Here is a 27,900-nt window from a genome sequence, read left to right as displayed (position 1 = left end):
CCATGGGACCAAGAAAACATGAATTCCTTTCCAAGTTCTGTTTGCACCAGGACTAACAGTAGCTGATTGCCATGCAGTTCAAGCAGTCAAGCTGGAAAACCCACTAGTGCAAATCTCAGACAGCACAATCCCATTCATCCTCTGCGAGTGGGTCAGCCAGCCAGTAGTGACACGCCCATGTCTGGCATCTTATCAAAATATGTGCTGAGAAGGTGTCCTACTAAAAAGTTAGGGGTAGCTAGTATTCATGAGAAAATTGCATGGATGGTTGAATCTACTCAGTCACTGCAGCCACGTATACAGGGGTTAAAAAAGCATTCTTCCAACACTAAGAGGACAGGTGCACAGCAGAAGAAGCAGTTCTGTGACAGCTCCTGAGGAGAAAAAGGCAGAGAAAGACCGTGAAGGCATTAGCCCCACTTTAATGCATGGCTGAATAAAGCAGGGTTTCTATTGCTGTGGTAAAAACACTATGACCAAAAGCAACTTGGTGGGGGAAAGGATTAATTTCACTTACACCTCCGGATAATTGTCCATCACTGAGGAAACTTAGGGCAGGAACTGATGCCAAGGCTGTGGAGGAGTGTTGTGTATGGCTTGTTCCTCGGGTATGCTCAGCCTGCTTTGGTAGGACCACCAGTCCAGCAGTGGCACCACCCATAGGGAGCTGGGCCCTTTCACATGAGCATCAATCATAAAAATAGCCCACAGACTAGCCCATGGGCCAATCCAGTCGGGGGGATTTTCTCAATTGAGGTTTTCTCTTTCCAAACAACTAGCTTGTGACAAGTTGGCCTAAAATGAGCAGTGCAAGTGCCAAGCACAACACTGGAAGGCATCGGCTCATCTTTCTTAACCCACACAATGCGTGCCTCTTGCATTAAAAAGCCAATAAAGCCAAAGCACAGGGTGCAGAGGAAGGCAATTCTCTAGGACAGTTTTCCAAAGAAGGTTTCTATTTACCATGAAAAGGCGCTCCATCATTGTGATTAGAGAAAAACGAGTTTAAAACACAGCAAGATTAAATTAAGCATCAGGAAACTGGCCAGAATTAAAAAAAAAAAAAAAAAGAGGCAATTACCAGGTGCTGGTGAGGGTAGGGTAAAGTATTTAACACACTGCTGGTGGAAAGGCAAAATGGTGAAGCAGTTTGGAGAAGGGTTGGGCAGTGTCTTTAAAAGATCAATATACCTACCACATAACCCAGAAATTCTATGAAGATGTGTACACCAATGTTATGGCCACTCTATATGGGAGAAAAAACAGTAAAAATAACCTAGTGTGGATAAACAAAAACGTGTCTAAATAATGGGCTACTCAGGAACAAGAAGGAATGAATTTTTGTTGCAATGCTTGGCTGACTCTTTCACACATGCCCACAAATAAATAAAAAGGCCAGTTGTGACTGAACCCTGGTGTCCCAGGCTTGCCCCCTCCACCTCTTCATGCTCGCCCCCTCCGCCTCCTTGTGCTCGCCCTCTGCTCCTCCTCGTGCTCGCCCTCTGCCTCCTCCTCGTGCTCGCCCTCTGCTCCTCCTCGTGCTCGCCCTCTGCTCCTCCTCGTGCTCGCCCTCTGCTCCTCCTCGTGCTCGCCCTCTGCTCCTCCTCGTGCTCCGTGGCCAGCTTGGACTCCATCCTTCTGCCTTCAGGTCCTTTCACAGCGCTGCCTGCTTGTCAGATGACGTAGTCTCTTTAAACCTCCAATGCCCAGGGTCTGCTTGGCTTTCATTGAGATCTTTGAGACAACTATTTTTAAATTTCTTTTTTTTTTCCCGATACTATTTTAATTTGGGGAAAATATTTCCCTGATAAGTATAGCCTGGGAATCTACCCATGAAGATCCAAATCCAAGATCACTAGTTTTTTGTTTGTTTGTTTGTTTGTTTGTCCGGTTTGTTTTTGCTTGTTTGTTTTCTCTCACTGTGTAAAGCAGGCTGGCCTGGAACTCACACAGATCCAGCTGAGTCTGCCTCCCACCACACGTGGGAGGTTGAAGATAACTGTTTACTCAAGTTACTCCTTTACTCACATCTGCTTCTCCGCCCCTCAGGTCAGGTGCAGCTTCCTGCCTTTCTTGGCTCGTCCTCTCCCTAGAGAGAATGCCTTCCTGTGCTACCCTGTGCTACTTCCTGTGCCTGGAGGTGTCTTCAGAGTGACGTTCTCACCTTAGCTCTCCATGTCTGTGAGCCCATAGTGCACACCCAGGAGGGACTCTTCTTCTTTTCCCCCTCATTTTAAAAATAGTTTTTTTGAGAATTTTGTGTAATGTACTTTGATTAGCCCTACCCCCAGAACTAGTCTTTATTAAGATTGTTTAAGATTCTTTCTGGAGGTGAGCAACAAGATTAACTCTGGCTCACTGAAGTGTGAAAATAACAAAAAATGGATGCTGAGGCTTGCAGCAGACTCCGTGGTTAAGAGCACTTGCTGGCTTCAGGAGGAACAGAGTTCAGTTGCCAGCACCTACATCAGGCAGCTCACAACCACCGTAGCTGCGGTCCAGGGGGTCTGATGCCCTTCTCTGTCCTCTTCTGGTACTGCATGCGTGTGATATACAGACAAACGACCCATACACAACAACAACAGAAAGAGGATGCTGAGACACCTGCCTTAGAGTCTAAGGAGCAAGTTCTAGGACAGCTCCAGGGTCCTAAAGGCAGGGACTTCTCTACTGTGTGTGTGACTGAAGCCTCAGGCAGTGCTCAGCATGTAATCCAAATCCCAGCTGTAAAGAAAAGCATCTGATTGGCCTAAGTGGGGTCTGTTTATCACTTGGATCACCTAGGTTCACACAGTCCTTACTGACTGCTGGGCTTCTCCGCTTGTGTGCTGGTCATCGGTACAGGCAGAAGGGGCAGTTACTTTAATCTTGGCAGTTACCCCAAGAGGCGCCTAACCCACAAGTGTCTTATAGGCAAAGGGCAGACTCTTGCTTCTGAGTCCTTGCAGTGGCTAACATAACTGGTAACAAATGACAAAGCCTTCAATACCTAACTGATTAGGAGAAAAAGAAAAGATCATTCTTGGAGCTGGAGAGATGGCTCAGAAGTTGAGACCATGTCCTGTTCTTCCAGAGGATGGGAGTTCAGTCCCCAGCTCCCACACCCAGGGCCTCACAGTCACCTACCGCTAGCTCTCGGGGTCAGATGCCTTCTTCTAGCCTCTGGACACACAGCATGTATTCACACACACAAATGAAATAATAATAATACTTTTAAAAGAGGGAAAGGACCATTCTGACAGCAATGGCCTAAATAGACTGAAGTCAGAAGGCATTAGGCCTGAGGGGTCAGCTAAAAGGTGCTGCTTTCATCTCCATGTGAGGCAAGTGGCTACATAAAGATTCACCACCAAGACTGCTGAGCTGATGAGGGTGGGGAGTGAACACAAGTTGGAAAGGCCTAAACCAGCTTTTCATGAGTCCTGGGGAAGGCTGATCAATGGCCAGGACGAGAGGTGTTTGGAAGAGGATAATGCTAGGCTGCAGCCATGCTTTTAGTTGTGATCCCTTAACATGGCTAGACAAAGCCGGGCAGTGGTGGCGCATGCCTTTAATCACAGTACTTGGGAGGCAGAGACAGGCGGATCTCTGTGAGTTCGAGGCCAGCCTGGTCTACAAAGCGAGTCCAGGACAGCCAAGGTTACACAGAGAAACCCTGTCTCAGAAAAAAAAAGCTAGCTAGACAAGGTGCAGACTGCCCTGGAGAGCTCTTAAGGCCAAAGACGGAGTTTTACTGCTGTGTCTTCCAGGCTGTGAAGCCGTGAAGACAGTCGAGTTCCTTTAGAAAACAGGAGTAGCAGCAAGCCACCAGTCAGATTTGAGTTTACCATTTTAAATCATGGACTTAGGAACTGGAGAGCTGGCTCAGTGGTTAAGAGCACTGACTGCTCTTCCAGAGGTTCTGAGTTCAATTCCCAGCTACCACATGGTGGCTCACAACCATCTGTAATGTGATCTGATGCCTTCTTCTGGCCTGCAGGTGTACATGAAGGCAGAGCACTGTATACTTTCATCTTTTAAAAAATACTTAAACTAGAAATAATTACTGGTAATAGTGATAAGGGCTACCAGGAAACCCATGACATAAGTATACTGTTGTACCATTTTACAGATGAGGAAACTGAGGCACAGGGAGGCTCACTACTTGAGTCAGCACAAACAACTAGTCACAGGCCAAGGGACAGCCTGGAGCCTGGTTTCTGAGAAGAAATTAATTCTTCCGCAGTCCTGCTGCCATCATGTGGCGCTGAGAGTGGGGCCTACAGGCTGGCCCCCTGGTTGTTTAGATAGGCCATTCACATCTCCAGTGAGTGGCCTCATGAACTGGTATGTTTTCAGATGGCTGACTTTCTTTTTCTGTCACTGCAGGCGCTGCTACAAGAGGAGCCTCTGTACTCTCTCTCCAGCCTGGTGCGCCGTGAGCTCATTATCACCATCACTGACCTCAGGTGACACCCCCATGCCCCTCACACATGCATCCTGATTTCCCATTCAGGGCCATACATTGCTAGAGCTGATTCAAACGTCCCATATTTAGGGCTGGTAAAATGGCTCAGTGACTAAAGGTAGTTGTCACCAAGTATGAGGATCTGAGCCTGATCCTTGGAACTCACATAGTGAACTGTTCCAACACTAAATAGACAAACACAATTAAAAAATCTTTTTGTTTGTTTGGGTTTCTTTCTTTCTTTCTTTCTTTCTTTCTTTCTTTCTTTCTTTCTTTCTCTCTTTCTTTCTGTTTTTCGAGACAGGGTTTCTCTGTGTAACCTTAGCTGTCCTTGACTCACTTTGTAGACCAGGCTGGCCTCAAACTCACATCATCCATCTGCCTCTGCTTCCCGAGTGCTGAGATTAAGGCGTGCACCACTACACTCGACCTTCTTTTGGTTTTTCCAGACAGAGTTTCTCTGTGTAGCCTTGGCTGTCTTGGACTAGCTTTGTAGACCAAGCTGCCCTAGAACTGACACAGAGATCTGCCTCCCAGAGTGCTGGGATTACAGGCGTGCACCACCATGCCCAGCAACAAATGCAATTTTTAAAATGCCCCATGTATTAACTTTTGAAACCTATTTACATGGGGAAAGCCAAATCCTCGTTCTTTTGTGGGCACTTTAGTATCGTGTGATGACTAGTCTGGTTGTCAGCTTGACACACCTGGGAGGAAGGCACCTGGATTGAGGAAGCCTCCGATGGTTGGCCTGCCTAGGAGGCCTTAGGAGGGCGTAGTGCCCTCTAACGGTGCCATTGTTGAGCAGGTGAGAAAGGTGAGCAGGGTCAAGGCAGTCAGCAGCGGTGCTTGCTGGTCTCTGCCTCGGCTCCTGACTCCAGCTTCCTGCCTTGGCTGCCCTTGATTGTCGATGCCGCTCCCGTCCAGCAGGAAAGACACTAACACCAGGAACTCTTCTTGCAGCAGTTTTTATTCAGGATCCTGGAGTGACCCCGGGAAAAGCTCCCACAGAACCTTTATAGTGTGCCTGTCCTATCAGAAACTGCCACGTCGTCACTCCTGGTTGGTGCATTCAGATCACACCACCTCATGCTATGTCTTGTTCGAATCATGCCACCTTACGTCATGCCTTCAGGCATGCACATAAGGGGCTTGCTCACTGCACATGCGCAAAAGGGGAAGCAGCAGAGGGTGCTGCTATCTGTGGCTCTCCACACTTGATGATGTGCTGTCATCTGTAAAATGAAGGAAACCTTTTCCTTCCCAACCTGCTTTTGCTCCGGTTTTGTCACAGCAAGGCAAAGCAAGCTAGAACACTATGAAAGTTAAGACCGTCCCAGTACAAAGTGGCTCTTGTACATGCTTCATGATAAAGCACCGTCAGGTCTAAGGAAGGTTGTAAGGGTTGCCTGATGTTTACCACTCTTGGAGACTTGCCCCTTGGCAAGCATGCTAGTCAATATTGCTAAGATGACCTGCAGCGAAAGCTTGAGCTCACTCACACTGGGGTTGTACATTACTGCATCAGAGTGCTGCAAGCTTGCCTCTATGGCTCTGCTGAAGAAGAGCCTGGAAGGCTTCAGCATCACAGCCTGCAGTGGGTGTGGGCGGGGCGGACAGTTACACTCTTCCTCCAGCCTTTTGTGAGATCCATCTGACATGTGGCTCCTGCGTGAACCTGTCTGTTCCATCAGAGTGCTCCGCAGCCAGCTTGCCCTTCCTCTTTTCACTATTTTAAGAGCCGAGGTATCAATTTAACATCAGAGTCTTCCAAACTGTCTTTCCCCAGTTACCAAGATGTGCACCTGTTGTTCGGCTCTGAGGACCGAGAGGACTTGCTTGCTCTTATCACCAAAAGCATCATCTGTCTGCCTGCCATAGGCACCCGTGCCTGCCTGCCGAGCACAGGGCCAAACCAGAGCAGCGAGCGAGAGGTAGCTCTCTGTTTGCCTTAACTGCACTCCTCCTCCTGGGCAAGCTGCGCTTGGCCTTTTGATGGTCTGAACCCAACTCAAAACCAGTGATGTCAAGTCTCGTGAACATAACCTAATAAGAGCGTTCTCTCCTTTTTCGTCTCTCTATTTGTTCCTTCATTTTCCCTCTGTTCCTTCTTTCCTTGGATTTAAAATAAAGTGGGATCTGGGCATGGTGGCTCTTGGGAGAAAGATACAGACAGATCTCTGTGAGTTCAAGGCCAGCCTTGCTAGTCTACATAGCAAGTTCTAGGGCAGCCAGAGCTACAAAGTGAGGCCCATCTCACACAAAACAATAACAAAAAAATAATTTAAAAAATTTAAATTGTCATTCATATACTTTGTAGACTTTCCATTTCCTTTTACTTTTGAGACAGGAACTCTCTGTACGCACTGGGTTGGTCTTGAATTCACAATCTGCCTGAGTGTTGTGACTATAGGTTTGGTGTTCTACCCCAGCCACAGCCAATTTTTTTTTAACTTGAAATGTAATTTTTTTCTTGTTAAAATTTTGTGCATGTATGTTGAATATTTCCCTATGCCTCTCATTCCTCCCTGTTTTCCTTCCCCACATTCCTACCTCTTCCCATTTTACTGACAATTTTTGAAGGGCTACCTTGTGCACTCTGCAACTCTGACAGAAAGTAGAGATGAGCAGTGTGAGGTCTTGCCCTTACAGCCTGCTCTTTAGAGAGACAGAGAACTGAGGAAAAGTCTGTCTGTTGGTGAAAAGCACAAGTGGTCTGATCAAAACTCAATGCAGGAGATGAGGGAGTGCTGGGATTCTACACGGGGTCTTCTTATGTAAGTAATCCAAGCAGGCCTTCTTGGTGGGCTGGGGCTGAGAGAGCAGCTTCCAGGCTGGGAAGAGAGTCAGCGTCTTCTCTGGCTGCTGAGCAGGCTGCTAAGGGAGTGACGGGAGGCCACTGCTTCAGATGACTCCCCGCTTCGGGACACTGGAGGTACAAGTCACAGGGCGGCTTTGAAGGTGTTTGGAGGTGTGCACGCTCCCCAGGTGAAGTCTGTTCCCAGTGATCCCAGCAGTTTTAAGGAGTGCATTTGAAATGTCTTATTTCTGTTTACTTCATGCCATAAACTGTCCACAGGTGCTTTTCCTGTGGATCAGGCGTTTGTGTAAAGTCTCAAAGTGATGAGCATCATGGTAGACGGGGTTTGGGAACTTTGTAGGGGGCGGGAGGGAGGGGGTGGCTCGCTGATTCTGCATCTTTTTAGTGTCTCTACAGGCAGACGTTCCAGGCCTTTTCTGTAATGCTACAGAGTCAGGTATTAAAAGACCCACATCTGGAAAATTTTGACAGCATTTTTAAGGTAAACAAGATGCCAGAGGACAAAGGAAATTACTAAGAATTAAGTTACATCAGGCAACATTGTAGCTAAAAGAAGCATCCAAGCCGGGCATGGTGGCCCACACCTTTATCCCAGCACTCATTGCTGTCAAGTCCTCACTGTCCACACAGACAACAATCACTATGAATTGCTATGAATATGGAACAAATAGCTTCTAATAAGTGGAACAAATCATTATTACAATTTCCTGTACTGTTCCTTTATAGCATAGACAAGTTTAGTGAATGACCCAGACCCAGAGTCGATCTAAGTGAGTGAGTAGGCAGCTTCCTATGTTGTAGGACTCACATGGAAAGTGAGCACACGCCTCCACCTGTGACTGTCCAGCACATACTCCTATCAGAAGGGCGTTAGGAATTTACCTTCATCCACTGAGACTCAAGTGTTTTGTTCTTGCTTCTTTTAAAGATGCAGCCACCCCAGGAAGAGGGACCCTTACTTAGAAGCCCTGTGCACCTGAGCACAGGGGGCTTTTGTTCTTGCCACACCTGACCTGGACATTGTGTCTCGCTCCTCTTCTGTTTGTACATCAACGCCACAGTCAGTCTTGGCTCTTGTGCCGCGGTACTTTACACTCTGCTGTCCTGGCAGTTAATTTCACCATTTCTTCTGTTGAAAAGCTGCTGCTTTGGAGCTCTAGCTTTTGGGCCTCATCTTCTCTCTGCATCCTTCCCTGTCTGCTCAGGTAAACAGGGATGTGCTTTCTCCCTTTGACCTTCCTTTTTTTTTTTTCCCACAGCACATAGACCCCTGGTTACAGTCAGAAAAAGACCATGAGCGCGAACGGGCTGCAGCCATCATGGCCCAGGTCCTCAAGTGCTTGCTGAGTTATCTCAGCCTGAAGGTGAGTAGCCTGGGTGGTTGAGGAGGAGGCGTTCACGCCATCCTTGATTGTTCTCCTTGACTGTGCTGTAACTCAGCATGAGCCATGCACACCACGGGTGCCAGGTAGAGTCTCCTCGTCCTCAGCATTATTCACCTGTCTGCCTCAGTCCTGAAATGTGCTCAGTTTGAAGCCACATACTGGCTGTTAATCTTTGTATCTCTGTTCTTTAGCGTGATAGCTAAAACACATACCACAGTAAATGCTTTTGAATAACGAATGAATAAGTATAATCTGGAAATGTCTGAGGGGCCCACCTTGACTGGAGCTCTGTGTAGTTTGTGTTTGAAAAAAAAAATGAAGTCCAGTTCCCAGGTGATAAGAGAATGACACTATTGTTGACTGTTGAGGCAGAGGAAGGAATCTAAAAGACAGAGGGACCTGACAGAGACATTACCTAATGTTTTCACCTTCTTGTCACTTCAGAGAGAGTTTAGAGACAAAGTAAGAATCTGGGAGGTGCCAGGCATGGTGGCACACGCCTTTACTCCCAGCACTCGAGAGGCAGAGGCAGGCGGCCAGCCTGGTCTACAAAGCGAGTCCAGGACAGCCAAGGCTACACAGAGAAACCCTGTCTCATTAAAAAAAAGAATCTGGGAGGAAGTTTTATTGGAGAGTAAAAGTACACACTCCACTTTTAGTCCCAGCACTTGGGAGGCAGAGGCAAGTGGATCTCTGTGAGTTCAAGGTCAACCTGGCCTACAAAGCAAGGCCAGGACAGCCAGAGCTACACAGAGAAACCCTGTCACAAAAACAAAAACAAAAACAAAAAACAAACAACAAACAAACAAAAAAGTACACATTCAAGGGGAGTCAAGATGTTTCCATGCTATACGCAGATCTCAAGACCCCCCAAAAAAACCCACCAGGACTCGATACCAATGTAATACACATGAGCACCTTAAATCGACTCAAGCCAAAGGAACCTCAAGATCAAAGGTTTGTTTCCCTCTCAGGAGCAGCTTAGAATGCTCAGGCAAGGCCCATGCACTAGGCGAGGCACCAGGGGAGGTGGGAATGAGTTCTCCACTGGGTGGTACAGTTGGTGCTTTTAAAATGAGAGCGCTGGTACCAGACGGCAGTGGAAATTCCAGGCATTCCAAAAGCCTGTGAGGATACCAGGATACCGCAGTGTTACAGCCCTCCAGTTATGGTGTTGTATTAACAGCAGGGGTGTGGGCAAAAGCCCGAAACTGGCTGGAAGGCTGGTCTGGTGGGATGCAGGTCCAGTGAGCAGTGGCTACCTGACCACCACACACCAGTGAACAGCAGACGCTCCAGGCAACCAAGGGGCTAGGAGTTTCCAGAATCTTGAGGCCTTCAGGGAGGAGGGGGCCCTTCCTTCTCCAGAATAAATGACAAGTCAGTTGGTCATGGTGGAGGAATGGAGTGAGGGAACTTTTTGGCCAGATACTCTTTTCCACTGGAACACAGCAGGTGACATTCCCATCAGGCCATATAATTCAAACTTGGGATAGAATAGTCCCTCCCTCTGGCTTACAAGACCCCATCTCCTCCCTGCTCTCTGTCTGACAGAAGCTGGGGAAGACCTTATCTGATTTTATTCTTAGAGCTAAGACATATGTAGAAAGAAAGATTCCTGACTCTGCAGCCAGAGACTTCCTTCTTAAAAACATCATATGGGAGGGCATGACCTCAGAGTCTAAGCTAGCCTTTATTTCATAAATCAGGGCAGTGGGAGGGGTTTGAGGGTGAATGTATTTGATTTGCTGGGACTAGGGATGCCAGGGATACTTGATCTAAAGTAACAAAACAGCCAAAAGGGGGAAAGCAAGACTTAATTATCCTATGGGTGGGGAAGAACTCCAGGTAAAGTGAAAGATCATTGGTTGAAAGCCAAGACACCAAAACATCTCATTAGCATAGGGTGGGTACTTCCAGGAGTCCCCAGGTGCTTGCTGAATGGGTTTCTTACCAGGAAAGGGTTGGGCTTCTAATCTCCCTGAGGGCTATGTGATGATCCTTAGAGGTTCTGGGGGTCCCCAGATCAGGTGGAGAGGGAACCCCGCTGAGAAAGTGAGTTGGTTGTCTTACACCAAGCTTAGAGGCTATCTGGAAACACCAGACTTTGACCTGACAGCAGGGTCCCACACCCAGTGACAGACCAGACTGACTCATGCTAGCTTACTTACAGAGCATGGGTGACCGCAAGCAGCCCTCTCTAAACAGCCACCCCCACAGCATCTCACCCCTGCATGGATGATGGCACCCATAGCTGCAGAAAAGGAGTCTCTCCTTCAGCTACTTTTCCACTCTATGCTTCTGTTGTACCCAGATCTTGAGACCTCCAAAAACACCACTAGGACTCGATACAGATGCAATACACACAGGGTCCTTTGTTACGGGCTCAAGCATGGACCACAATCCTTCCTGACCCAACAGGATGGGTTTATAAAGGGAAAAACTGTAAGTGGGGGGGGGGCGGGGTTGTGGGTCACAGAAATGTTGATCTTTAGGTGGGTTGGGTGGAGGCTGAATCATGAGGGGAAGTTTTTTATATCAGAGGAATATTGGGTGCTGATTATATCTAATCGCCCAGGTGGAGTTTACAGTACTGTGGTCATTCCCAGAATGGAGGACAAGTTCTCACAGAACACACAGACCATGGCATTTGTTACAGAACATGGCATTAGTTTGGTCCTTGCACTCCAGCAACCCTCTGAAGCCACAAAACTCTGGTAGCAAGTGACCTCTGGTCATTACTGACTGCCTTACGATTCTAATTCTTCAACCTTTATTTGCTGTGGATTAAAGGAATATTTCAAATGATCTGTCCCCCTGTAGAGTGTGGCCCTACGATCTTCTTTAGCATAGGGGTACTTTACCTGGTACCACTAGGTCTATGAACATCTAGAAGTTGTATGCATAACTCTATTGTGCACTGTACTGTTTTTCATTTTTCTTTTTTAACATTTAGAATCCTTAAAATTTGCACTTATTTTAAAGTTTATTATTATTATTATTATTATTATTATTATTATTATTTGTTTTTTGAGACAGGGTTTCTCTGTGTAGGCTTGGCTGTCCTGGACTAGCTTTGTAGACCAGGCTAGCCTTGAACTCACAGTGATCCGCCTGCCTCTGCCTCCTGAGTGCTGGGATTAAAGGCGTGTTCCACCAGGTGGTGCTTAATTATTTTTTTGAAAATTGCAAAAACAGAAACAAAAACACATGGTTATGGTTACTTAACCAAACCCAAAGACTATACTATACAATACAAAGTCTTTCTGTGTTTTTCTGTGGAAAGTCTGTTACTAGAGTCTTAGAGCAAAAGGCCCTGCTCTGGGAATTCCTATAGTTAGGGTCATAGGGTCACCCATCTACCCCATGTGCCAATCAAAGGGGACAGTGAAAGGCAACAGAAGTCTTTCTATGTAGCCAGTACAGGTATTGCTGAAAAGAACGGATTCAGTGAGCCCAAATTTTCTGTTTGTTTGTTTGGTTGGTTTGGTTTGGTCTTTTGAGACAGGGTTTCTCTGTGTAGTCTTGGCTGTTCTGGACTCGCTTTGTAGACCAGGCTGGCCTGAAACTCACATCGATCCACCTGCCTCTGCCTCCCAAGGGCTGGGATTAAAGGCGTGCGCCACCATGTCTGGCACAAAGATTTATTTATTTATTTTATGTATATGGGTGCTCTGTCTGCATGACCATCTGCAGTCCAGAAAAGGGCATCGGATCACATTATAGATGGTTGTGAGCCACCATGTGGTTGCTGGGAATTGGACTGAGGACGTCTGGAAGAGCAGACAGTGCTCTTAACTGTTGAGCCATCTCTCTAACACCCCCCCCTACACACACACACACACACACCTCCAATTGGCTTTTAAGGGGCTGATAGTGTTAATCTGGAGATTTACCAGAGAAAAGACAATTCCATAAATTTGAACCAAATTTAAAACAAGCTTTAATTAAATACTGATCAGGATGGGCTTTGGTCATGACCACTCCCTGGAGTTCCAGCAGAGTGTTCACAAGACACATATTGTAGGATCTATTTAAGGACAAACCCATATGGCTACCTTGTTTTCCCTTGTGGCTTCATTATTTTCCAAGAACTACAATTCCCAGCGTTCCAGGAAGTTTACCGGGTTCTTGGGCAGGTGGGGCTTACAGGTTTACTTTTAATTTTAGGTCTTACAACAGGAACCTACAATTTTTATAGAAAGGGGAGGCAAGGTGTACATGCTGACCTTGCTCAGGCCCTGTCTGAGTGCTCACTGTCCCAGTGCTGGCTCTGCAGTAGCTTCTCTGGAAGCTGTCACTGGCTAAGAGGAACAGTCTGCTTACCACCAAACAGTGGCTCCTGCTCCAGGAGGCAACCTTAGCTTCACAGCTGATTGCCTACAAGGAGAGGGAGAGGTGGTGACCTGTCCCGCAGCGCTCACTGTGGCTGCAGCTCCTTGTCATAAAGATGCTCATCACTCAGCCCCAATCCCAGAGTCCAAGGGATGTATAGAGGGACTGACTGAGGAGGAAAAGGCAAAGAAGCAAAGCCGGAGGCAGAGAGGGAGGAGGGGAGCCAGGCCGGGCTCATGGCCTCCGTCAGGCCCAGAGCTCCTTTACACTGAGTGTGATTTAGGTTCAATAAATGCTGTCCAGCCTGAGTGTGTGGCTCTGTGACTTGTGGCACATGTGTTCTGTGGGTGCCTGATGCTTTTGATATTAGTTTGCTTAGATATTATGTTTTCCAATTTGTCGTTTTTTAACAGGATTTCTGTGTGAGCTAATGTATATGTCTCTGCATCTATATGTCTTTCTTGTGCTCCTTCCCCTCCCCCCACCCCATTTGTCTGTTTTGCCTATTCTATTTTGTTTTTGTTTTTAGTTGCCAGTTTGTTTTCTAATATCAGAGAGGAGGGGTGTGGATTTGGGTGGGTGGATAAGTGAGGAGGATCTGGGAGGAGTTGGAGCAGGGAAAACCATGATTAGAATATGTTGTATTTGTAAAAATCAACTTAAAAAAAAATAAGAAGCTGGGCACAGTGCACGCCTTTAATCCCAGCACTCAGGAGACAGAGGTAGGCAGATCTCTATGAATTCGAGGCCAGCCGGGTCTACAAAGTGAGTCTAGGACCGCCAAGGCAACACAGAGAAACCCTCTCTTGAAAACCAAAAAAAGCAACTTCTCTCTGTTGCTTCTAGCCTTCTGGATAGCTGGGATCACATTACACACTTATATATGCACACTGCACATTTAACCATGATGTCACCATGAGGTGTAGTGAGATATCCATTTTTGCACACTCACCAAATGATTGCTGATCTTTTTTCTCCCTAATTTTCAACTTTTTCCTATTTTTCTACTACATGTCTTTCTTTTTGTCAGCTACCTTCCAGTTTTTCATAACAAGCAGGATACTAGTCAACATAATTTAAGAATTAAGTACTGTATCCACTTTGATATATTTTTCTTTGCTTAGTGTGTCATAAATTTCTTGGGGGTTTTTGTCGTTGTTTGATTGTTTCTTGAGATAAGGTTTCTCTGCTTGTCTTGAATCTCGTTGTATAGACCAGGCTGGCCTCTGCCTCCTGAGTGCTGGGATTAAAGGCGTGCTACTATGCCTGGCCTCAAATTTTTTATTTTATTATTGGTTGCCGTGGCCCTAAGAACGTATTTGTTAGGTTGTGCTGTTGGGTCCTAAGAAAGGACAGGCACATGCTATCCCACTCAGCCATGCCACATGCTATCCCACTCAGCCATGCCACAGGCTATCCCACTCAGCCATGCCACAGGCTATCCCACTCAGCCATGCCACAGGCTATCCCACTCAGCCATGCCACATGCTATCCCACTCAGCCATGCCACATGCTATCCCACTCAGCCATGCCACAGGCTATCCCACTCAGCCATGCCACAGGCCCAATACTTGGTTTCTGCTGGTTATGTTCATAGAGTGACTGCACCATAATTTCATTTTTCATTACTAGGCAAATCGTTTCAAAATGTGATCTTTAAAAACAGTGCTAGATGAGTTCCAGAACCATCTAAGCTACAGAGAGACACCTTTTTTCAAAGAATTAAAAAATAAATTGCCCAGCGTGGTGGCACATGCCTTGAATCCCAGCATTGGGACAATGGGGGTGGAGGCATGCCGAGACAGGTGGATCTCTGTGAGTTCAAGGCCAGCCTGATGTACAGTTCAGGGCAGTTAGGGCTGATACACAAAGAAACCCTGTCTAGAAAAAACAACAACAACAAAAAAATATATATAAATAAATAAATCAAACCAATGCTAGAATGAGCATCTTTATTGCCAAAGCCTCCTTGGTTTTTAGAACGTGTTCACAGGCTAGGTTGCCCTTTGGCTGGATGTATTATATTGATCATGTGAAATGTAAAGCCTGTAGAGATCTAAAGGCCTGTGACTCTTTGGCCTGTCTTGAATAGAGGACAGAAGTTTGATTACTTTTCAACAACTTCAACTTAAGGTGAACAGTGACAGCATTTTTCTTCTCACTAGCTTCCACTGCAGTTCCAAAGGCTTGGGCATCTAGTGGCTGTGATGGCTTTGCTGTGTGGCGACCCCCAGAAAGAGGTGGCTACGGAGGCTGCAGAGGGAACACACTACCTGCTTCAGATCACCCTGCGACTGAAATGTAGGACACCGCGGACTGGAGGTGTAATCCAAACTCTAGCACAGCTGTAGGCATCTGCCCTCCTTCCCATGGGCTAGAAATAGGTTCTTTAGCAATTCCTGGGGAGGAAGGTACGCAGTCCTTGGTCAGAGAGGAACGATGCTGGCTGTGGTATTTGAGTAAGAATGGCTCCCACAGGCTCCTAGAATTGAATGCTTAGTCACCAGGCAGTGGTACCATTTGAGAAGGCGCAGGAGGAAGTGTGTGACTGGGATTGGGTCCTCAGATTTGAAACCCATCCCAGATCCACTCTCTGTTTCTTAGCACACGGGTCAAGATATAGTTCCTAGCTACTTCCTCAGCTCCATGCCTCCATGCTCTCTGCCATGACGATAATGGACTACGGCCCTGAAACTGTGAGCCAGCCCCTCAGTTATGGGTTCCTTTATAAGAGCTGCCTTGGCCATGCTGTCTCTTCACACAACAGTGACTAAAACACTGTCTTCAACATTGGAGCTACAACACTGGCTGGGACTCCCTGCCCCCCACCCCACCCCCACCACGCCCACCATCTGCGTGTCTGCGGATATCTGGTGATGAGAACAAATGGGAACGATTGGTTTGGTCAGAAGTAGGAAGGATCCTTGCCATCATTTGGCTGCCATGTTTTATTTATCCCATAACTGTCTATTTAGAGCTGACTTGGGATGCAATAGTGTGTTGGCTACTTTTATGTTAACTTGATACAAGCTAAAGTTATCTGAGAGGAGGGACCCTCAAATGAGAAAATGGCTCCATAAGATTGGGCTGCAGGCAAGCCTGTAGGGCATTTCTTAATTAGCAATTGTGATTGATATGGCAAAGTCCAGCCCAGTGTGGGTGGTAGCATCCCTGGCTTGGTGGTGCTGGGTTCTATAAGAAAGCAGGCTGAGCAAGCCGTGAGGAGCAAGCCAGTAAGAGGCAGCCCTTCATAGCCTCTGCAGCAGCTCCTGCCTCCAGGTTCCTGCCTGTTTTCAGTTCCTGTCCTGACTTCCTTCAATGATGAACCCTGAGTGATATGGAAGTGCAAGCCAAATAAACCCTTTCCTTGCCAAGTTGCTCTCGTCAATGTGTTTATTACAGCAATAGAAACCGTAGCTAGAGTACAAAGGCCCCAAATCTTTATATCACAGTCTAGTGGGTATCCCAGTGTCAACAAATAAGCACCATTAAAGTAATATGAAGGAAATTACAGAAACATGAGTAAGACTCAAATGAGTTATGGGATTCAGAATAGGTTTTCTGAAGATGATGTGAAGAGTAAAGAGCAATCAAGCAGGTGAACAGATAGGAAAGGCAGGCAGGGGAACAGCATAGCCAGGTCGCTCGATGATAGACAGACAGACAGACATATTAATACATTATATATACACACACACATGTATATAGAGAGACAGAGAGAGAGAGAGAGAGAGAGAGAGAGAGAGAGAGAGAAGAGCAAGTGAGGGCAAGAAAGATAGCAAGAGATAGGGGGCAGGGGAAACCTTGCCCTTATAAAGAGAAAGAACTAGTATAGGGATTGCAGGAGCCTGGAGGGTCAGTATAGGCTTTTAGCAGACGGGAAAAAATTCCCAAGGAATACTGGCCTGGTTTTGTTTGGTTTTGGTTTTGTTTGTTTGTTGTTTGTTTGTTTGTTTGATACAGGGTCTTACTGTGTAGCGAGGGCTGTCCTGGAACTCACTATGAAGACCACGCTGGCCTGAAGTCATTGGGATTCCCCTGCCTCTGCTTCCCCAGTGCTGGGATTAAAAGCATGTGCCACCATGCCAGGCTAGGAATACTGGCTTTTATCTAACTGATAGAAATCCTCCTGTAGTCCAGTTTGAGTTCACTTCTGGATATTTGGGCAGCCTGAGACATAATAGTTCAATTGTTGAATCAACAACAAATATTTACAATGTCTGTCCAGCAAAATGCCATTACATTAAAACACGGGCAACAAGTCAGACATGGTGGCACACAACTTTAATCCCAGCACTCAGGAGTCAGGAAGTGGATCCCTGTACCTTTGAGGCCAGCCTGGTCTACAATAGTAAGTTCCAGGACAGCCAGGGCTGTGTAGAGAGATCCTGTCTCAGAAGAACAAAACATATAGGCAACAGGGCAGCACGAAGAGAGTAGGCAACTCAACAGCCAGCAAATTTTGGTGTGCAGGAAGGTCTGTGATGAGCAAGTGTTTGGCAGTATTTCAGCCTCCCAGGACACCCTCAAGACACCTCTCCAGTGGGGTAGCACTGTAGCCTTCCAATATGAACTGAGCAAATCACCCCAAATCCTTGCTCTTACAAAAACCCTTTTCATTTCCCTTTGACTGTTTGTATAAACTGTTTACAGGGAAGAGGGCAGGACCTGCCTGCAGATTTGTTTAATTCATTCAAGCGGAGAGCAGGGATTGCCTGCACACTGGAGATCACAAAGATTTACAAAGCGAGTAAGAAAGACGAAGCAGCGCGTAACCACGCTCCATTCTCGTCCTAGACACCATGCAGGACAGAACCAGTGGCAGGGCCTTGAGAGATGCTCTGAGAAGATGCAGGGAGCTGTTGGAGCACTACAGCGTCAAATGCTTCTACTGCTGTCCCTTCAAAATCATCCAGGTAACTAGAGAGGTTAGACACACCCAAACACAGGCAGCTCGAAGCGCTGGCAGGGTGGGAATAAGCCGGAAGTCTTGTTTGTTCATGGAACTGTGAGATGGTAAGAGTCACATTGGAAACCAAAGACAGAGACTGCTCAGGGAATGTGCTCTGTACATGCTTTGTGTGCAAGTAACGTACCATGTGCATGACTTTACACACCAGGTTTCTTCCCCCCCCCCACTCTCTCTGTGTGCGCGCGCGTGTATGCGTGCGTGCGTGTGTCTTTTTGAGACAGGGTCTCACTATGTATCCCTTGCTACCCTGGAGCTTACTGTGTCAACCATGCTATCCTAGAACTCACAGCAGCCGAGTATCTGCCTGTGCCTGCCTCTGACGTGCTGAGATGAAAGGCTGGCCATGTTTTCATAGGTTAGTGGTTTGCGTCATCTTCCCAAGGAGGCCAGTGATGTCACCTGGCTCTGGTGAACTCTCACTGAACACCAACCAGCTGCTTGCTCATGTGAGCCTTCCACATAGAGAAGCTTCAAGAGAGAATGGTTGAGCCAGCGAGCAATGTGCTCTCAACTGTAGCTGTTCATCACTCAACAAAGCCTTGTGCATTTGCTAGATTGCTTAGGGATCAGGGTGAACAAAGGAAACCTGTAAGGCTGCGGGGAGGGCTCAGTACAGTGCCTGCAGTGCCAGAATGAAGACATGAATTCAACCCCCAGTGACCACATTTAAAAGCAAAACAAAAGGAAAGCTGGGTACAGCTGTGTGCTGCTGTAGTTCCAGCTCTGAGGGGACAGGCACAGGAGGATCCCTAGGGTTGTGGGCCAGCTAGTCTAGCAGAATCAGCGAACCCCAGCTTTAGTAAGGGACCCTGCCTCAAAAAATAAGATGGAGGGACTGGAGAGATGGCTCAGCAATTAAGAGCACTGGTTGTTCTACCAGAGGACCTGGGTTCGATTCCCTGCAACCACATGGCAGCTCACAACAGTCTGCAGCTCTATTCTAAGGAACCTGACACCCTCACAGAGACATACATGCAGGGAAAATGCCAGTGCATATACAATAAAATATATATAAATTACTAAAAAAATAAGATGGAATGTAATGGGGTTGGCACTGATAGGCCTCTGGGCTACATGTATACACCCTGATGCATTCATACCTGCATATACGTGTGTGCATATATACATGAACACAAACACAGTGCAGGACACGTATAAATCTTACTCACGTAGGGTCCACAGTACCAGATGATTCAGTCTGGGCATCAGTTTCTCCATCTACCTAGGGAGTCTACATGCTGCACAACTCCCTTGTCGTCAGGGATAAGTGAAATGATGGTGGACAGTGGCGGGGTTACTACTGCCTGTCACATGGGAAGTGTGTGTATTCCAGTCACGTTGAGGACTCCATACACTGCCCAGTGCAGCAAGAGGCAGGACGACACGTCATGTTAGTGTGCTGCCTCCCTACAAAGCATCTTAGTCATGTGAAGCTAGCACTCAGCTCTCCATGACTGGATGTTTCCTTCAGTGCACCTGTAGAGTGTGACTTCTCAGGGTTCCAGAACCAGGCTTCTCTCTAGGAGTCAGAGCAGTAAAAGGTTGTGCGTAGACTTTAGCTGTGGCTTTGGGCGCTTCCACTTTTCATTTTGGTAAATGTCTTAGTCAGGGTTTCCTCGAGGGACAGAACTTATAGAGTGAGTCTATGTGAGTGACTTAATAGAGTGGCTTACAGGCCGTCGTCCAGCTGGTCCAGCAATGGCTGTCTACCAACAGGAAGTCCAGGAATCAGTAGCTGTCCAGGGATGAGAGGCTGGATGGCTCAGCTGGTCTTCAGAGTGCGCTAGAATTCTGAAGAAGTGGGCTCTGCTGCCAGGGAAGGAATGGACTTGCTAGTGGGAGTGAGAGCAAGCAGGCACCCAGAGAGCTTCCTCCTTCATGTCCTCATCTAGGCTGCCAGCAGAGGGCGTGGATCTTCCCGCTTCAGAAGATCCAGATTAAAAGTGGGTCAGGCTGGGCACTGGTGGTGCATGCTTTTAATCCCAGCACTAGGGAGGCAGAGACAGGTGGATCACACTAAGTTTGAGGCCAGGCTGGTCTACAAAGTTAGTCCAGGACAGCCAAAGCTACATAGAGAAACCCTGTCTCGGAAAAACAAGCAAAAAAGTGGGCCTTCCTGCTTCAAATGACTTAATTAAGAAAAAAAATAATTGGCCTTCAAGAAAGCCCAGGCTGGTCACCTCAGCTGCCATCCAGGTCCACATCCGGTGCTCTGAGTCAGGGCACCCCAACATCTACTGCATCTACACAAGCTCCTGGAGCACGTGGACAGGCCAGTCCTGTAGCACTGGCTTCATTACTGGGCAGGGCCAGTCCTTTTCCTGCCAGCGGGCCTGCAGCCCATGTTGCTTGCCCTGCTGGGAGAGGGACACTGAGGGCCAGCGGTGCTGCCTGCAGACTACAAGCATAAAGGTCAAGCCCAGTGGAGCCTCAGGGTGACTAACATTGGGGGTTGGGAGGTGGGCAGCAGCCTGGAGCCTGACCCATAAGATCACCCTGGCTCCTGGCATCAGCAGGATATCCAGGACTAGACTTGGTGATGGTCCAGTATTAATGGTGTATCAGAAACCAGAAACCAGACCAACGACTCGAAGGAATAAATATTTGTTGCAATGAATATTTGTATATATAGCTGCTTGGGCAAAGAAATATACTGTGTGATACACTGCAGCTTCTGGTAGCAGCACATGAATGACCGTGAACAGATATGAGATAGAGAGCTGGGAAAGACGGAGGAAAGGAGTGGGAGGTTTGACATGACTGTAGTGGCAGGTGTGAGAGAAGGCCGTGGTCATGGGGAACACGCTGCCCAGTAGGGTCAGCAGGGTGCTGTGCCACAGCCTGGAGCTTTTAAAGACTCAGGCACCTGAACACGCTGCCCAGCCAATCGTCCTGGCTCTGAGCCACAACAGGATGTGCAAGATGAAGAAAGGTTTATTTACTGGATTGGACCTCTTCAAAAGACCTCGATGGCCCATGATGCAACCGGAGGCCATATTAGTATCTGTGCCCCATGTTGCTGCTCCCTCTCCCTCCCCCTCGCTATGTCCCTCTCCCTGCTCCTCCCCAACTCCCTCTCCCCCTCCCTCCCCTTCCCTGTCTCCCTCTCTCAATGCTGGAATGCTGGGCCTCACACATCCTAGGCAAACACTGTGTTATATTCCCAGCCCATAACACAGACCTTGAAAGTTCAGTGTTCCTAAATTGTTGCAGGTCTTTGAAGTTTTCCTTGACTCTCAAGAGCTCAGCCAGTTCATAATGACTATTTTGGACAGCCTGAGAAGCCTGCCACATCCCTGTATCCAGCAGACAGCAGGAGAGTTGCTGATAACTTTGGTGAAAAGTGCAGAGGCCCGATTTGAGAAGGTAAAAGCGCGGGCCGTTTTCTGGCTTTGAAACAGCAGCAAGGCCTGTCCTGTCCTGCAGCCAGGGAGGTCCAGCTGCCATTTGTACTCAGCTGAGAACAGGCACTAGCGGGGACAGGACCAAAGCTGCCTTCTGCTGCCCACGAACATTCCTCCATTCAGTAAGCCTGTACTCACCAGCCCCTAGACCAAACAAAGGGCCGGGGAAGGAGCTCAGTGGCAGAGAGCTTGTTTTTCAAGCATGAGGACCTGGGTTCAGATCCCTGCTCGCATGTAAACATCCAGGCATGGGCATGAGCGTCTGTAACTCTAGCGCAGGGAGGCAGAGCTAGGCAAATCCAGCAGGGCTAGTTCAAACAGTGAACTCCAGGTTGATTGAAGAGATTGTGTCTGAAAAAAATAAAGTGGAAAGTGATCAAGAAAGACATCTTTGGGCTAGAGACATGGCTCAGCCATTAAAGGCTTGGTTCACATCCAAAAATCTAAGAAAGAAATCTTTGACATCGATATCTGGCCTCCACAAGTTCACACATGGGTATGTGCTCACGCAGATATACACACACACCCCCTCTCTGTGCCTCACTGCCTCTCTCTCTGTGGTGGGTTCACCAAAGAACAGGATTTCTCTGGGGAGATGTAATTGATGAGTATGAGGTTAGAGTTCAGTGAAAAGTCTGATTCCGATGAATTAAAGCTGTCAAGTTCAGACAGAAGACAGCTAGATGGGACTCAGAACGAGGTTTCCCAACATCAAGAGGATTTACCAAAATGTATTTAAAACTCATGTCTCAAGAAATAATCAAGGGGGCTGGAGAGATGGCTCAGCAGTTAAAAGCACTGGCTGCTCTTCCAGAGGTCCTGAGTTCAGTTCCCAGCAACCACCTGGTGGCTCATAACCATCTGTAATGAGATCTGGTGCCCTCTTCTGGTGAGCAGACAGAACACTGTATACATAATAAATAAATAAAATTTAAAAAACAAAAAGAAAGAAAGAAAAGAGAAATGATCAAGGGGGCTGGAGAGATGGTTCAGTCGTTAAGAGCAATGGCTGTTCTTCCAGAGGACCCAGGTTCAATTCCTAGCATCCACATGGCAGCTCACAACTGTCTCTAACTCCAGTTCCAGATGATCTGATTTTCTCACACATGTAGGCAAAACACAAATGTATACAAAATAAAAATAAATAAATTTTTTTAAAAGAAGTGACCAAGGAAAGAAATAATTTAATTTTATCATCTAAAATACAAAAGGACAGAAAAGAGGCCAGTGAGCCGGCGCCATGAGTCAGTGATTGCTCCACAGGCCTGGTGACCTGAGTTCAGTGGTGGAAAGAGAGGGCAGAGGTGTCCTCTGACCTCCATCTATACACACCATGGTGTGTGCACCTACCTTATACACACACAGCAACAGTAATTCTCTCTAATAAACAGGGCAGAGCTGGGTGTGGTGCTGAATACCTACAATCCCAGCACTTGGAAGGCAGAGACAAGAAGATCAAAGGGGTAAGGCTGGTTTGGGCTACACAGTGAGTTCCTGCTCAGGCTATGCTACTAGGCAAAACTTTGTCCTAAAAAATATTTAATTAGGGCTGGAGAGATGGCTCAGAGGTTAACAGCACTGGCTGCTCTTCCAGAGGTCCTGAGTTCAATTCCCAGCAACCACATGGTGGCTCACAACCATCCAGAATGAGGTGTGGTGCCCTCTTCTGACCTGCAGGCATAGATGCAGGCAGAGTACTGTATAAATAAAAAAAATGTAATTAATTGACTATCTTAATTAAACATAGAAGGATACAAAAATAGCTAAAAATGTAAGTATAGTTATTTCTGAGGAAGAGAGCAAGATTTGAAGAGCTGTTGGCATTTTCTATTTTCTTTTCTTTTTCTTTTTTCTTTTGTTTTTTGTTTTGTTTTGTTTTTCAAGATAGGGCTGTCCTGAGCCCACTTTGTAGACCAGGCTGGCCTCGAACTCATAGCAATCTGCCTGCCTCTGCCTCCTGAGTGCTCAGATTAAAGGCGTGTGCCACCATGCCCGGTTATACTTTGGTTTGTTTGTTTGTTTGTTTTGTTTTGTTTTGTTTTGTTTTTTAAGAGTGAAATTGCTCTGCCAGGCAGTGGTGGTACAAACCTTAAATCCCAACACTCAGGAAGGCAGAGGCAGGTGGAACTCTGAGTTTGAGGCCAGCTTGGTCTACAAAGCAGGTACAGGGCACCCAGGACTACACAGAAAAACCCTGTCTTAAAAACAAAAAAAGAATGAAAGTGCTCTGTGAAGGGGCACTTGTCCTAAGTTCAATTCACAGTACTGCAACAATCTCAAAAAGGAAGGCCATTTTAAAATGATAAGAGCCCATTTTTTAAAAACAAGCTATGAAAATAGCAAAGACACCCAGGGCATGGTGGCACACCCCTTCAATTCCAAGACACAGGAGGCAGAAGCAGTGGATCTCTAAATCTGAGGCCAGCCGGGTCTACAAAGAGAGTTCCAGGATGCCCAGGCCACACAGAGAATCCTTGTCTTAAAAAATCAAAAAGACAGAAAACAGCAAAGCTATAACAGGAACACTTGAGAAGGGCAGTCAGATGGCTCCTGGATGGTTCAGGAGCCTTCAGTGCCCAGAAGGCCAACAGTAAGAAGCCTTTCCAAAGGACTGATCATCTTGTGTCATAATGGTATATTTGTTAAAATGTTTATCTGACATGCTCTTACTATAAAGTGATTGACAGTATTAAATAATTACAATAAATAAGCATTCTTAAATATGTTTAGGAAACCTGGACACAGTGTATTTGCTATGCTGGGCTCACTGACTGACAGAACCAGCCAAGACCACGGGTCCTTTTTTTTTTTTTTTTTTTTAACCTTTTCCGTCCATGAGGTCATGAGGCAGACACAGCTGAGACTTCATGAGCAGACAGAGATGACAATCCAGAAAGATGATGCTTCCCTTCTTGTTCCTTTGTTGAGGGCAGAAATGTCTCCCGCAAGCCCCCACTAGGTTCCCCCTCATGTTCCTGTGGCTGGGCCCAGCTTCACCAGTGCTTCCTGCACCTGCTGGGGTGACAGCCACTGTATGCAGGTGCACAGCCAAGCAGAGGGAGAACTGGACCAAAGCCAGGCTTCTGCTTCCTGAAAGACCTGAGGGCAGTGGGTGCAGGCTCCCTTGCTGTATCATGGCATTTTGGTTAGCTTTGCTTAAAAAAAATCACCGTGTAATCATTGTCAAGAACCAGAAAAAAATACAGGAGGGAAAAAAAAAACCCCTCATGTCTGTGTTTCTCAGCGATACAGCTGACAGCTGTGTTTACATCCTTCCAAAGCTTTCATTCCCTTCTCTCTTTTCTTGCTATGTTCTTTCTCTCTGTGGTGCTGCACTGAGGCCAGGCCTTGTGCATTCTACACCCAGTACTGCAGCGCTTCCTTCCTGGATCACCCCTCCCACCTCGCTCACTCACCAGCTCAGCCCTAGTGCTGAGAATCAGATACCAAAGCCAGGCCCTCACCTATGCTAAACACTCTACAACTGAATTTCAGCTCCGCACATCCACATATTTGTGTGTACATACATTCATATAGACTTTTTTTTTAAAAAGACGGGGTCTCTCAACATAGCCCTGGCTGTCTGGACTAACTTCATAGCCCAGGCTGGCCTCCAACTCAGAGATCCACCTGCCTCTGCCTCCCAAGTGCTAGGACTAACAACACGGGCCACGAGTGCCCAGAAAATGATTGGAAAGTTTTAACTATTGTCTCCATAGTGATAAGGACCAAGTTCTGGTACCCATACATGTGAGGCAAGCACTTCAGCAGTACACTGAACCTTTAGCATCCTGAACTTTTCTAACTCAAAAATACTTTGTCTTTTATCATCTCAGGGCCTCTCAGAAGTGGCTACAAATGCTCTCTAATTGTCCTGCAGGATTAAGGTCTTAGTGATGTCCATTTTCCTCTTCAGGTGCCAGAAATAATAGGCGTTATCTGTGCCCGGCTGTCAATAATCACGCTGCCTAGTGTCCAGCAACAAATCATAAGTACTGTGAGTTTGCTTCTCTCCAGTCCTAAGCACACAGACATAGTGCTCAGCCACCTCCTATGCCATCCCGTGCCATATGACAGGTAATAGAACCCTGTACAGCTTCTGTATCAAACTGAGCCCACAGTCCACCTCTGAGTACAGGGACACATGGTTGCTAATGAGGAGTTTGTAGAGGAGTTTGATTCAGATAGGTCCCTAAAGGACAAGTGGACTGGATCCTTCAAAAAAGTTAAAGTAATGAAAAAAAGAAAGGCGCCAACTGGTGAGAAGCAACAAAACAGTACGACCCAGTACAGTGTAAGACTTCGGTTGGTTCTGGGATAAAAACAAAAGCTGTAAATGAAAACAGCACCTGTACTTCATTTGTTTCTAGAAGGGTGTGAGGGTTGAGATAGTGTCTCACTATGCACCTGGCTGGCCTGGAATTCATTATGTAGACATGGTTGTCCTGAAATTCACATACGTGCTGGGATTATAGGCATGTTGCCACCACACCTGGCTCTAGTAGATTCTTTTTTTTAAAAAAAGATTTATTTATTTATTATGTATACAGTATGCATGTATGCCTCCACACAAGAAGAGGGCATCAGATCACATTATAAATGGTTATGAGCCATCACGTGGTTGCTGGGAATTGAACTCAGGACCTCTGGAAGAGCAGCCAGTGCTCTTAACCGCTGAGCCATCTCTCCAGCCCTCTAGTAGATTCTTAAATTAATATTTACTTATGTGTAAAGAAATACTGTTTATGCAGCAGGATATCCCAGCTGTGAGAAGATAGAGACTGAACCATGCACGTATTTTCAGCACTTGGGAGGCTGAGGCAGGAGGATGGAGAGTTCAAGGCCAGCCTGGCCTACACAGCGAGAGCCTGTCATGTAGATAGAGATAGACAGCTAGCTACTAAAGCTGTTTAGGGGCAAAATCTATGATGCTGACATCTCACTTGCAGAATGCATTCAAGCATGATTTTGCCCCAAATAAATAAATGCATCCATAAAAAAGAAAGTCTAAGTATATACATGGGGAAGAATGGGGTCCTTCAGAGGAGTGTTTTGTTTTGTTTTAGCTGTTTTTACAGTGGTCGCTCTAAGCCTTAGAGTCTAAGAGGTACAGATGGGGAAGTCAGTGACACTTGAGGAGAGAGACCTCCTGCCCTTTTATCCAGTGAAGCATCCACTTGGGTCGACCAGCGCAGGTCTCGTCTGCTGGACTGAGATCTGAGGACCAAAAGAGTGGTGAGGACTCCTGTCTGATGCTGTAGACATGTCGCCTTACTGCAGAGTCGCAGTCCAGGAAACAGACTTGCCCTGCAAGAACGTGGGCAAAAGCAGGGCCCAAGGTGAACACTGTCTCGGGGACTATGAGAGAGGCTCCAAGGGAAAAAAGGCAGGGGCCTTTACTTTTGTAAAAGTACAGTGCACTTTCGTACACAAATGTAACAAAGAAAACAATGACCCAAGGAAGGGTGTTTGAGCTCAGGGGAAAAAAGCATGGTCAGGAAAACATAAATAAATGCCAGTAAGAAGCACACACATATTAGCATATTAACAGAACAGCACTTTCCCAGAACACTCTCAGGACAGAGCAGTGTGAACACCATTGCCTGGCATGTGCTGTAGGTTACAGTTGAGAAAGCAGGAAAGCAAGGCAGAGGCAGACCCAGATGCACTGACCAGATCAACATCCAACAAGAATAAGCATGTCTTATAAATTGAATCTAAGTGTTTGTGACAGGAGGCACGAAGTCATATCCAAGAACAAACAATCCAGGAAACAAAATGCGCCTTAGGAAAAAGGCCCCTTGCCTTGTCTCCTGGAGCCTCTCTCACAGTCCCCAAGGCATCACTCACCGTGGGTCATTCTTTCGACCATGTGCTGACAGGGCAGCATTCCCTTTGTAAATCTGTTTCCTACATGGTGATTCTGAGCCACTGTTTCATTTCAAAGAAATATTAGTCTGCTTTACCCTGTTTGAAAACCGCTCTTTTGTGTGAGTGACTCTTCACTAATGTCCTGGTATAGCGCTGGTGCCCTCCACGAACCAGACCCTTTACTACTACGCCAGATGGCAGGACTTATGCATCCAGGGGAAATAAACACATTAATACAGGGTTCATATAGACTTTAAGAGAGTCTTTTGTACATTTCTCTAATAAACTGCTCTCGAGTCGTTGATCCTTCCCATAGCTTATCTGTAATAGATTCTTATATGAAATGAGCCTAAGGGAGACTGGACAGACAGGTGGGCAGTAAGAAGTCATCAGATATGAGGAATCTTTATGTAGAGGTGCATGAGCTCTAAAATTGAATTGTGTGTGCACAGACACGCCACATTACAATGCTTTTTAAGTGATCAGATTAGACAACAGTGATATATTGGGTACAATAGTGGACTTTTGAAGCCATTGAAGAACTTCATGGTAATAGCGTACGCTTACTAAGGTAGGGAGTGGTTGTGGAGATAGTGTTTGAGAGTGCCAGTATGCAGAGTGATCAGGTAGGTGGGCACCCACACTCCTAAAAAAAGGCAGTCTGC

General features: G+C 46.7%; 2 protein-coding genes across 7 annotated transcripts in view; one reads left to right on the top strand and one right to left on the bottom strand.

Moving 5' to 3' along the window:
• The window catches only part of LOC311593799 (protein MROH8-like), a gene marked incomplete at its 5' end in the record, with an annotated part of 117,439 nt that overhangs the window by 25,666 nt on the left and 63,873 nt on the right, over positions 1-27,900 (bottom strand). The gene's annotated exons all lie outside the window — the stretch shown is intronic.
• The window catches only part of MROH8 (maestro heat like repeat family member 8), a 68,502-nt gene that overhangs the window by 20,293 nt on the left and 20,309 nt on the right, over positions 1-27,900 (top strand). For all 6 annotated transcript variants that reach the window (XM_084775655.1, XM_084775654.1, XM_084775652.1 and 3 more), the window contains exons 5-12: positions 4,369-4,448; positions 6,237-6,381; positions 7,654-7,749; positions 8,528-8,632; positions 15,154-15,289; positions 17,786-17,904; positions 21,174-21,326; positions 25,281-25,441. In XM_084775655.1, coding sequence (XP_084631781.1) covers positions 4,369-4,448; positions 6,237-6,381; positions 7,654-7,749; positions 8,528-8,632; positions 15,154-15,289; positions 17,786-17,904; positions 21,174-21,326; positions 25,281-25,441 — 995 coding nt within the window. The remainder of the gene's footprint in view (positions 1-4,368; positions 4,449-6,236; positions 6,382-7,653; positions 7,750-8,527; positions 8,633-15,153; positions 15,290-17,785; positions 17,905-21,173; positions 21,327-25,280; positions 25,442-27,900) is intronic.

The sequence above is a fragment of the Acomys minous genome, assembly GCF_964271855.1.
Source record: "Acomys minous genome assembly, chromosome: 3".
NCBI classification, from domain to species: Eukaryota; Metazoa; Chordata; class Mammalia; order Rodentia; family Muridae; genus Acomys; species Acomys minous.
Note: the sequence above shows the minus strand (reverse complement) of the source record. Positions and strands in the feature narration are given on the sequence as shown.